Here is a 12,614-nt window from a genome sequence, read left to right on the forward strand (position 1 = left end):
TCTATTTTGCGCCTGAATGCTTGAAAGAAAACAAAAACGGCATCTTTTTGTCATCCACTAACATTAACTTAAGGGCCTTGATCTTTGGACCTGTGCTACCCCGCGATCATTTCTGGAGAAGTAGCCATTTTGCAAATTCTGGAGAATGGTACCAAGGGCCGGACCCTGGTACTGAATCTCTCTTTCCCAAACGTCTGCGGAGCCAGTCCGAATCGGTAGCACCAAGGCTGGTCTCCGTGATTTAGCAGCAACCTAGAGTCGGAAAAAACCTGAAGACGGGAGGCAGGGATTCCCAGGTGGAATCAGGGGTGTGTGAAATTCATTAGTGAGGACAAGGCCCCAGCGGGCGTTATATATGAATACAGGTGCGGAGCTTCTCTAGGTCTCCGCGCCTCTGAGCCCAGTTAAGCTGCCACTCCTTCCCCAGGTGTGCAGCCTGCGTCCCAAGCTGCCTTCCCAACCTGGGAAGTGGTCTCAGTGTACGTCTTTCTTGCCCACAAAGTGCCACCTCTCCCCTAAGTCATGCTCGGCCACACGGCGCCGATTTTAAATCGATAACACAACCAAGTCCAGCCAGACGCTCCGCTCATCAAAATGCGCTTAGCACAGAACACCTCCGCGCTCCTCCCACCGTTCCCAGCTTCCTCCGCCCCTAGTTCCTACTCGGTCGTACTTAAAGCCCGGAGTGCTGGCGTGCGGCCCGGAGGAACGGGATGGCGAACTAGGAGCGGCGCCGGCGTCCGCCAGCCCGTCGCACCGGGCATGCTCAGTGGCAAGGCCGGCTGGGTGGCCTCGCGAGCTGCAACCGGATCTGCTCGGCGGCGGCGGCGGCTGCGGCGACGTGAGCGCGCAGGGGGGCGGCGGCCTCGCCTCCTCTCTCTCTCTCTCTGCGCTTGGGTCGGGTGGGTGACGCCGAGCGCGAGATGTCGGATTTTGATAGTAACCCGTTTGCAGACCCGGATCTCAACAACCCTTTCAAGGTGAGCGTCGTCCCCAGCATTTCCCGCCACCGTGACGCGTCGTTGTTTGTTTAAACCGACAAGTTCCTGCGCGCCCGCCACTCGGCCCCCTTCAGCCCTTTAGACAGGGGCTCGGGGCCGCCGCACCCCTCTGGGGGGTCGCGCTCGGGCCCACGCGTCACTCGTTTTGGGGTCGGAGTGGAACCTACCAAGCTCCCCATACGGCCGGCCCTCCCCGCGTCCCCGACTGGAGAGGGTCGTGCCCTGGCCTGGGAGTGAGGGTTCCCGGGGCTTCGGGGTTCCCGGCCCACCTCTCGGGAGCGGGGAGAGTGAGAGCTTAGAGCAGGTGGAGTTGTCACCTGTCAGGTAAGTGTGGCTGGCCGGGCAGGGGCGGGGGCTGGGACGCGGCGGAGGGGGGCTCACCCTCGGGAGGGGTTGTCATGGGGACCCGAGGCGGCGCTGAGAGGAGCTGCGTGGGTGATGGCAGAGATGTGGAGGAGAGGTGAGGGCACCGAGTACGCTGCAATTAAAAATAAAAGGTTTTTGTTTTTATTTTTTAAACTTGTGTTGCGCCCAGGTGCCACCAGCGGCGCTGCCATCCCTCTCCCCGCCATTTGCCTGAGGTTGAGGGTACTGATATCAAAGCATAAGTTAAATATAAATAAACACACCTGGAAACAATAGTGCACGTGGACGATCATCTTCCTTCCTAACCGCTCTTAGTAAGGTAAACGACGGGATATTTTCCAAGCTCCTTGTGCGTCAGCTGTTCTCTGGGCTGTATGAGGATACCATTTCCCACATGAGCTTCTTTCTTTCTTGGAGTCTACCTTTTGGATCCCAGCTTCGAGAGGGCTTGGCATAGAAACCGGCAAAGGAAGACGGCTAAGGTGTTCATTATCTGCGCCTAAATTAATGCAACGTCTATATAAATATCTTAAAAAGTACCACTCTAGGTTTCTTAATGAGTGCTGTTGTTTAGCACGTGTAATTTGTTTCTAGTGCTCGAAGTTGGTTAATTTCCCCTGGTTATGTACAATAGTAACTTTAATTTGTGGTCATACAAGGGTCACTTCTGGCTTGTTGAGTTTACATCTCTTCTTTTTACTCCTGGTTTTATCTCTTATTAAGAATTCTAGAAAAGGAAAAACATCCCTCTTCTGATTGTTCCCGGTTAATTTCATGGAGGATTATTTTAACTAAATGATTCTGATTATTATTGACAGCTAGACTCACTGTAGAAATGTAGAATAGACTCAGTCAACTATTGCTTTGCCTCTAATATCACTTAAGAAAATTCTCTACACCTGGCCTGAAACTTTCGGGTTTTAAAGATGATATGGTTATACTTTGAGTAGAATTTTTTCCCCCTCAGAAGTTTAATATTTAGTATTCCATCATCCCATGTTGTGGAAAATCGGATTATTCTTAAATCATAAACATTCTAAAGAGACATCTCATAACTTGCCAAACGGGTTTTATTTTAGAATATTTTGAGGTATAACATTAAGAACCTGTTAGCTCTTCCTAATTCAAATAATTCATTGATGCTGTTTATTCAGCATCTGACAGTTTGGCTATTTTCTGTTCTGTCATTCCATTTCCTGGCTTAATTTACATAGCTAGTTCTCTTGTTAGGGCAAGACATTGTCGGCTGCTTAGCCCAGACCGCTTTTTTGTGACATGTAATGTTCCCATGACACTTTCCTCTTCTGCTGTACATAAGGTTGCTGTAATAATTCTAAACCCAAAAGTAGCTTTAAATATTCATTCATTGTGGCATAAAATTATAAACTTTTTTGTTCTTTATAAGTGGGTGCATTCAGAGGACAGTGATTATTTAGGTTCATAAAATGCCTCAAAGGATGGATAATTTAGGCCTAAAGAAGACTTCGTTGTACGCGTTTATGATCTTTCCCTATTTTCGGTGACTGTCAGAGCATTGTGTATCTGACCTTTTATTTTTCTACTTAAATTCAGCTGTCCTTCCTCCTCTCAAAGTAAAGCTTTACATTTATAGCATAGTCTTTCTTCTTTCTACTGTTGGTTTCCTTCTATGTAAATGTGATTTTTGAAATAGCATTTCTGGTCCTCTCTACTTAAATATAAAAAGTTCCCAGGTGCATCTTTGTGTTACCTTATCGTCATCTTTCTTTTCAAATCTGTTCTTATTTTCAATATTTGAAATATTTCAGTATTCAAAAGTAAAGTTATTTTCAAAATATATATTTCACATTTGGCAACCATCCTAATTTCTTCTTGATTAAAAACTATTTGATTTCCATTGCTAACTTGCTAACTTGCGCATTGTCTTACATCAAAGTGTAGGTAGTGTAGAATTGGCATTGGAATTTAGATCACCTGATTCCTAGTCAATTACTGATGGCACTATATATTCTCTCTGTTTGCATTTCTTTCACCAAAATTCTTGTTTTGTGTTTGGAGCTTGGACTTGAGGCTCTCATGTAGTATTTAAAAGTTTTGGCTCAAGAGTTAACAAACAAACAAACAAACAAAAAACCCAAAACTGCATTTAATCTTGGCTTTGTCACTGACCAGCTGTGAAACCTTGGAAAGTTACTTAGCCCCTCTATACCTTTAGTTTACTATTATGTAGAATAGAATAATATCAATAGTACCTTCTCCATAGGATTGTTAATAGGATTAGGTGAACATACATTTAGTGTGTTATCAGTGCTCAGTGCATGGTGCCTTTAATTAGATGATAATAGGTAGTATTAATAAGAATTCAAGGAGCTGTATTTAATTATAGTTAACGATATTGTTCTTAGCTTATTAATTTGGTGAAGTTCATGTTACCTTTGAATCTTCTAGAGTGCTAATAGTAGCTGTTTGGCGGGTCATAGTTGAGGAATCAAGGCTAAAAATAATTAAGTGGTTTGCCCTAGGTAACCCTACTAAGAGTAGACCCAGGTTGTCTGAATCCTAGTGCTTTGTCACTTCACATGCTTCCTCCCTAATAAAAGAACTCTATATTAAAATTGAGCAACTGTCCATTTTATTTTGGCCTCAAAAGTTATTTCTACTCTATTGAAATAATCTATTTAAAATGGCGTACAATTCAGTGTTCTTATTTATCTTTTTAGTTGCAGTAATATCAGTGGTATCCTAAGAGTTTAGTTGAAGTTGAAAATTGAAAACTTTGTCTTAAAAAGAGACCCATGGGCTTCCCTGGTGGTGCAGTGGTTAAGAATCCACCTGCCAATGCAGGGGACACGGGTTCGAGCCCTGGTCTGGGAAGATCCCACATGCCGCGGAGCAACTAAGCCTGTGAGCACAACTACTGAGCCTGTGCTCTAGAGCCGGCAAGCCACAACTACTGAAGCCCGCAGGCCTATAGTCCGTGCTCTGCAACAAGAGAAGCTACCGCAATGAGAAGCCCGCGCACCACAACGAAGAGTGGCCCCCACTCGCTGCAACTAGAGAAAGCCCGCGTGCAGCAACGAAGACCCAACGCAGCCAAAAAAAAAAAAAAAAAAAAGAGACCCATAATTCAAGGATGTTACCCATTTTGTTTTCATTTACAGTAAAGTGGATGCCACCCTTCCCTTAGCCATTTAAAATTTTAAGACTGGAGATTGGATAGCAACAGGAAAGGATTTTTTTCTTTATCTTTCAGCATTAATCTGGAACATAGCGGTAGTAATTTATGGTTTATGGTATTTTATGTTCACGTGAACTGCATGAGTTCCCACTCTCTTTTCCTCAGGTCGATATTTTAAAAAGGAGTCCATTGAGCTGCTGATTATATTTCATCAAATTAAGATGCATCATTATTTAATTTACCTCCGAGTTATCTATTGCTGTGTAACAAATACATGCAAAATCCGCAGATACGGAGGCCGACTGCATTACACCAGTTTATATAAGGGACTTAAGCATCTGAGGATTTTGGTATCCAAGGGGGCTCCTGGAACCAATACCCTGCTTATAGCAAGGGACGATTGACTGTAATCCCAAAATGTAGTGGCTTGAAACAAAAATTATTTGCTCAGTATTTTGTTATTTGAGTTTAGCTGGACAGTTTGTTTTTAAATGTTATTGTCTAGAGTCACTCATGTGGCTTCAGTCATCTGGCAGCTTGACTAGGATGGGATGGTTTAAGATGTCCTAGCTCAAGTACCTGGCAGTTACCTGGGGCTGTCAGCGGGGGCAGCGATTGGTGCTCTTTCATGTGGCCTTTCCTAGGAATTGCCTGGGCTTTTTACGTGGTAGCGGCAGTGTTCCAAGAGGACAAGAGTGAAAGCCACAAGGCTTCTTGAGTCAGTTCACTTCTGCTACATTCTTTTTGTCGAAACAAGCCACAAAACCAGCCCAGATTCAGAAAAGGAGTGGGAGGATTAGACTTCACATCTTGATGAAAGGAGCTCTGTCCCTCTTGATACAGACCTAGGAACTGAAAAGATAAACCCAGTGTAAAATGGTGAGACAGGTACAGGATAACCTCAGTAGAACTCCCATCAAATGGAGGAGGAGTGGGAGGCACGTAGCAGTCGCTGGTACAAATAGCAGGTCTGAAATCCAGCCAGGCTCATTAGTCAGGGTCCCCTGCTTTGGGGGCAATGAGAGTTCTTTGATTAGGGCCCAGTTCTACTACCTTGGAAGTCTTTTTCTAATCTCATTTTCTTCTGCTTTTGGCTCTACCCTCTGAGAAGTCCTTCTTTTCTGTAAATTACCCCAGTTTGTAACTGAGTAGTATTTTCAGTCTGCTTCCTTCCCATTGAAAATTGGGAGTCCAGAAACCTCTTTTCAATTTGAAATGTCTCTGTTTCTTTTAGTCCAGGCTGATACAACTCTCTTAACAATTTGTTAATCTTATCTGGGTTCAAACTATCGCTTAAAACACATCTGTAATTCTTTTTGAGACAGTCTTCTTTATTTAGGGTATAGTGTCAGGGTGCTGTGGATCAGTGCTCTTAAGATATGTGAAAACCTTTTGTCTAGATTGAGTATCTCCTAAGGCAATGTAAGCTCCCAGGCAGGTACAATGGGAGGCTGCTAGTGTGGGCGGGGTACCTCTCACAAATGCTAAATGACAAACAAAACTAGTGTTTGAGCTTGTTTTATTTTGGTCCTTGGCTTTAACAATAATTGTAACAAATGATGGTGAGTGTGAAAATTTTGAATATAAACTGTTCTTTTGCTGATCCCCCCGCCCCCAAAAGGTTTTTTGGAGTGCAGTTAATATTTACTAGTGTCGAATGCAGATCCAGGAAACTTACTGGATATTTTCTTAATATGAATCACAGTGTTATGTAGTTCCTGAAAATATATATTGGATTAATGAAGTTAGTGACCAGTTCTTAAAAATGAATCTACAGTATTCTGTTCTTGTCCATCCAGTGAATATTGTCTTCAGTTCCAAGTGCGTATTTAAAGACTGGTTTGAACAAGATAGGTTGTTCCCGAGAAGAAGACAGAATGACCATGGGTCTGGAATCAAGTCCTAGGAAAATTAAGTTTACTCAATGGGTTTAGTCTACAGAAGGCTAAAGGGAAGTTTGAGATATACAGATGCTTGAAGGGTTCTTAGTTGGTTGAATGAATAAATTTGTTCTTGCTTCAGGAAAAAAAGGCCAATTGGCAGAGTTTATGTGAAAATAGATTTTGTCCTAACATAAAGATTTAAAAAAATCTATTAGAATAGCCTGACAATGCTCTTTTGGTATGGAGTTCCCCAGTACTTGAAGGAATTCAAACAGAATTTCAATGACCTGTCACAGATGCTAAGGCAGAGATTTGTGTCTCAAGGTTTTTTTCTACTTTAAAACTCTCTAATTGTTACATTTTTGTACCCTTATGGACCATTTTTTTTTTTAATTTTATTTATTTATTTTATTTATGGCTGTGTTGGGTCTTCGTTTCTGTGCGAGGGCTTTCTCTAGTTGCAGCAAGCGGGGGCCACTCTTCATGGCGGTGCGCGGGCCTCTCACTATCGTGGCCTCTCTCGTTGCGGAGCACAGGCTCCGGACGCACAGGCTCAGTAATTGTGGCTCACGGGCCCAGTTGCCCCGCGGCATGTGGGATCTTCCCAGACCAGGGCTCGAACCCGTGTCCCCTGCATTGGCAGGCAGATTCTCAACCACTGCGCCACCAGGGAAGCCCCTGGACCATTTTGTGAATGCATAAATTCTCTCATGTTTTAATCTACTGGATATTGGAATTGAGTCTGATCATCTCAGGGAAGAGGGTTTATGTTCTAGGACGCTATGCTCTGAGCCCCAGCATCTATTGAGGGAGCAGCCTGAAGTGATTACTTACGCATAGGCGATCATGTCCTTTACCGTGTGATGCTTGCCATGCTGGTCTTAGCTGACTGATCTTATCAAGCAGAAGCCAGTCTTTGAGCTGATCAGGAGCAGATAAGATCACTTGGTCCAAAAACTTTGCTCCAAGAAGAACAGTGATAGTTAACTGAGCTATCTTTCTCAGGAACGTGAACTGAGAGCACAGAGAAAAAGTCAAGTAGTTGTAGTGGGAATAACCACGGAAAGACATGAGGAAAGAGCCAAATTATCTATCATGCAAATCATGAAGCACTGGAATAGGAATCGTCTGACCAGGGCTTCTGAGGTCATTTTATAGAATTCCAGTCCCTTATTCGAGCTGCTCTTGAACTACAAGAGATATTGCCATGTTTTGAAGAATTCCAGCCTCTGTGAAACCTGGCATCCTTCTTTCTGTGTGCAGAGTCTGTTTCTTTCAACCAGAATTGCCTAAAGGTAAATGCAAAGTAATATCTTCTTGCCCAAATAGTGATAGAATCAAACCTGTAGGGACTTCCCTGGTGGCTCAGTGGTTAAGAATCTGCCTGCCAGTGCGGGGGATACGGGTTCGATCTGTGGTCGGCGAAGATCCCACATGCCGTGGAGCAACTATGTCCATGCACCACAACTACTGAGCCTGCGCTCTAGAGCCCACGAGCCACAACTACTGAAGCCCGCGCACCTAGAGCCCATGCTCCACAACAAGAGAAGCCACTGCACTGAGAGAAGCCTGTGCAGCAGAGTAGCTCCCACTCGCCACAACTAGAGAAAGCTGCGCACAGCAATGAAGACCCAATGCAGCCAAAAAAAAAAAGAATCAAACCTGTATTTAGGGACTTCCCTGGTGGTGCAGTGGTTAAGAATCCACCTGCCAATGCAGGGGACACAAGTTTGAGCCCTGGTCCAGGAAGATCCCACATGCCACAGTGCAACTAAGTCCGGGCGCCACAACTACTGAGCCTGTGCTCTAGAGCCCGCGAGCCACACTACTGAGCCCACGTTCCACAACTACTGAAGTCTGTGCGCCTAGAGCCCGTGCTCCACATCAAAGACAAGCCACCACGAGAAGCCTGCGCACCGCAACGAAGAGTAGCCCCTGCTCACTGCAACTAGAGAAGGCCTGCATGCAGCAACGAAGACCCAACGCAGCCAAAAATAAATAAATAAATTTATGAAAAAAGAAAAAAACCTGTATTTAGACCGAATACAGATAAAAATGATAGAAGAGCTCTACATGATATAATTAAAGTTGTACTTAGTTTTTGGTGGTAATGAAAGTCCAAACGCTATGGGATGTTTTTAAATCACAAGAAGGAAATTTCCCAATTTTTAATAGGTATGGGCATAAAAAACGATGTGGAGGTTGGTTGGATTTGACTTTGTACCAAGTTTCTTCCCTGTGCAAGAAATGCCACAAGAAATCCTTTTAAGTGTGTATGCAGATAGCAATCTCAATAATCTCCTTCTCCCTGGCGTTTGGCATGGGGTGCTTATAAGAATTAGTAATGCCAGTTCATCAGTTGATGGACATTTGGGTTGTTTCCACCTTTTGACTATTATGAATAATGGTGCTATAAACATCTGTATACAAGTTTTTGTTTGAACACTTGTTTTAATTTCTGTTGGGTATATACCTAGGAGTAGAATCTCTGGGTCTTCTGGTAACAATGTTGAATCATTTGAGGAACTGCCAGACAGTTTTCCAAAGTGGCTGCACCATTTTATATTCCCGCCAGCAGTGTATGAGGGTTCCGCTTTCTCTACATCCTAGTCAACATTTGTTGTTACCTGTTAATAATTCTAGCCATCCTAGTGGGTGTGAAGTATCTAATTTTGGTTTTGATTTGCATTCCGCTGATGACTGTATGATGTTGAACATATTTTATGTGCTTATTGGCCATTTGTATATCATCTTTGGAGAGATGTCTATTCAGATCCTTTGCCCATTTTAAAATTGGGTTATTTGTCTTTTTATTATTGAGTTGTAAGTGATTTTTTAAATATATTTTGGATATAAGTCCTTTATCCAGATATACGATTTACAAATATTTGCTCCCATTTTGTCGATTACCTTTTTACTTTCTTGTTAATGTCCTTTGAAGCACAAAAGTTCTAAATTCTGATTAAGTTCAAATTATCTATATTTAGTGGCTTTTGTTTTGATATTGTATCTAAGAATCCTTTGCCTAACCTGAGGTAATGAACATTTATCCCTGTGTTTTCTTCCAAGAGCTTTATAGTTTTAGCTCTTACGTTTAGCTTTATGATTCATTTTGAGTTAATTTTTGTATAGGGTGTGAAGTAAGGTCGAACTTCATTCTTTTGAACGTGGATATCCAGTTGTTCCAACACCATTTGTTGAACAGACTGTTCTTTCTCCTTTGAATGATCTTGGCACCCTCGTTGAAAAATCTCTATTCTTAATCTGTGTTCTTGCAAAAGAAATGAAATATTTTAGTTAAAAAAGCCCTTCGTATTTCATGCAGAATGGCTCCCAAATACCTGCTGAAGTCCCTTGAGTATATTTATTAGCTTTCCCAGCTTCCCAAATTCCCAGAGCTAGTGTTGCAACTCCTTCTAATCTCTGCCTGTTTCAAAACTTAAAAAAAAAAAGTGTAATAGTGGGTTTTATACTTGTTTTTAGAATGTAATTCTAAATACATCAATATTACCAACTTGATACTTTTCCTTTTCTTTAAAAGAAACACTTCCATTTATTTTACAGAGTACAGATGAATTACTGAATTTTTTTTTGCATATCAGCAGAACTGTTGGAACCTCTTAAAAGAATAAAGCAAGGAATAAGTGTATATTATAAAGTGTAGTGCATTTTGAGTATTGGTGAGATCAAACTAGGAAGAAAGGATTTGTGATAGGTATGCATTATAATTCTAAATTGATTGTTAATAGAAGAAAAATAAATCAGACATTTGAATGCAAGTGATTTAGTATATGTAGCTATTAAAGATTTTTTTCTTATCAAACACAGCCAAAACAATGCATATCATAGAAAAAACAATATGTACACAACAAATATTGGATGTTTCCACTTTGTTCAAGAGAAATAAGCAAAGGCAGAGTTGTATATATGCTACTGGCAGTCATTTTATCTGTGGGAACCCTCCAGTGGTGGTTAGAATTCTCATATAGTGATGTGGAATATATGTGGAAGGTGGTTGGTGATAGGAAAAAAGCATCAAGAATATGGGCCAGTCACGGCAGGGACTGGTGTACTAGTGTAATTTTACTACCATTTAGCAATTTTCCTGAAGCTGTTGATGCTTCTTTTGGGTTGATTTAGCCAGTCTTGTGGTTTTATTTATGGCCTAGCATACCTAATTTTTGGCATCTCAAATAGTCATAAATTTTAGTGAATTGCTTACAAGTAAGTGGCATATTATAAAAATGTAAATTAATGTATTCCCTAAGCTTCAAAGAAGTATGCTTTTTCTACTTGATTAAAAAAAATTTTATGGAAATGTTTATATTTGAATCTCAGGGGAACTTAACCACCATTTACAGTTGAGTCCATAAGAAAATATTCTGTGAGCTATATATATTGCAGACAAACATTTCTGTGTTCTTAGCCTGGTGCTGGGGGCTTAGAGGAAGAAGTTAATGAAGTTTACAGAGGTGGCCCCGGGGAGTTGGTAAAAGGGTGGCTTTGGAACCAGGCAGCCTAGATTTACTTGTCCGCCTCCTAGCTAGGTGACCTTAGGCAAATTGCTTAATTTTTCTGCCTTCAGTATTTATTTTTTAATTTTTTTACATTTCTTATAGTTCCAGAAGTTTAGCTTTTGAATTAAGACAAAGATGGGAAGCTCTTAAAATAACAGATAAAGGAAATAAATTATGGTGCAAGATTATCTTTGGTTGCAACATGTGATTATTTATTCTTCTCGTTTATTTTATTCCTAAATTGCCTATGTTTCCTAAGGCAGACTCTAATTTTTATTAACTTTTAAACTTTTGGTATTAACAGAAATAGCAACAAAAACAAAACATAGAAATTACTGGTTGTCTTACAAAGTGTGGGGATTGTAGAAGCTATTATATATCACAACTTGAACTGAGGGTAATAATAATGAGAGCTCATTTTATTTTTATGACAAATCACCTTGTGATGTAAACTTTGTTTAAATGTTGGAAAGTTGTACACTTGGTTGTTTAATGTTGATGATTTTTGAAAAGGATATCTAGTGTTCTTTTTATTATATTTGAGTCTAATATTTTTTAAAGTTGTGATTATGATTACTTTTTGACATCATGGGAAGCTAGCAGGAGATGAATCGCTGCTGTCAAGTTGGAACTCTGAACATTTTCTCCCTATGGATATATTGTTGTAGATTTGGATTTGGTGGTATGATTTTAAGTACTGGTCTGAAGAGCTTAACCACTAAGTTAACAAGAGTAGGTCATTTAGCCAGAATTCAATTCATAAGAAAATGTTCTGGGGGCTTCCCTGGTGGCGCAGTGGTTAAGAATCTGCCTGTCAGTGCAGGGGACATGGGTTCGAGCCTTGGTCCGGGAAGATCCCACATGCCATGGAGCAACTAAGCCCGTGAGCCACAACTACTGAGCCTGTGCTCCGGAGCCCACGCGCCACAACCACTGAAGCCCGCGCCTAGAGCCCACGCAACAAGAGAAGCCACTGCAATGAGAAGCCTGTGCACCGTGATGAAGAGTAACCCCCACTCTCTGCAACTAGAGAAAGCCTGTGCACACTACATTTAAAAGTTGACTGCCGCGGCTCATGCAGCTCAATATCAAAAAAACAAACAACCCAGTCCAAAAATGGGCAGAAGACTTAAATAGACATTTCTCCAAAATGTATTGGCAACAAACACATGAAAGGATGCTCAACATCACTAATCATTAGAGAAATGCAAATCAAAACTACAATGAGGTATCACCTCATACCCGTCAGAATGGCTATCATCAAAAAATCTACAAACAATAAATGCTGGAGAGGGTGTGGAGAAAAGGGAACCCTCTTGCACTGCTGGTGGGAATGTAAATTGATACAACCACAATGGAGAACAGTATGGAGGTTCCTTAAAAAACTAAAAATAGAACTACCATATGACCCAGCAATCTCACTACTGGGCACATACCCTGAGAAAACCATAATTCAAAAAGAGTCATGTACCACAGTATTCACTGCAGCTCTGTTTACAGTAGCCAGGACATGGAAGCAACCTAAGTGTCCATCGACAGATGAATGGATAAAGAAGATGTGGCACATATATACAATGGAATATTACCAGCCATGAAAAGAAACGAAATTGAGTTATTTGTAGTGAGGTAGATGGACCTAGAGTCTGTCATACAGAGTGAAGTAAGTCAGAGAAAAACAAATACTGTATGC

The 12,614-nt window shown here is 41.6% G+C and overlaps 1 protein-coding gene across 1 annotated transcript in view; it reads left to right on the plus strand.

The window, feature by feature from the left end:
- The first annotated feature begins 766 nt into the window (after positions 1 to 766).
- Positions 767 to 12,614, plus strand: part of SCAMP1 (secretory carrier membrane protein 1) — a 103,610-nt gene continuing 91,762 nt past the window's right edge. Inside the window, exon 1 of the mRNA XM_007175878.2 lies at positions 767 to 980. Within this exon, the coding sequence (XP_007175940.1) occupies positions 924 to 980 (57 nt within the window). The 5' untranslated portion in view covers positions 767 to 923. The remainder of the gene's footprint in view (positions 981 to 12,614) is intronic.

Source organism: Balaenoptera acutorostrata, chromosome 2, assembly GCF_949987535.1.
Source record: "Balaenoptera acutorostrata chromosome 2, mBalAcu1.1, whole genome shotgun sequence".
NCBI lineage: Eukaryota > Metazoa > Chordata > Mammalia > Artiodactyla > Balaenopteridae > Balaenoptera > Balaenoptera acutorostrata.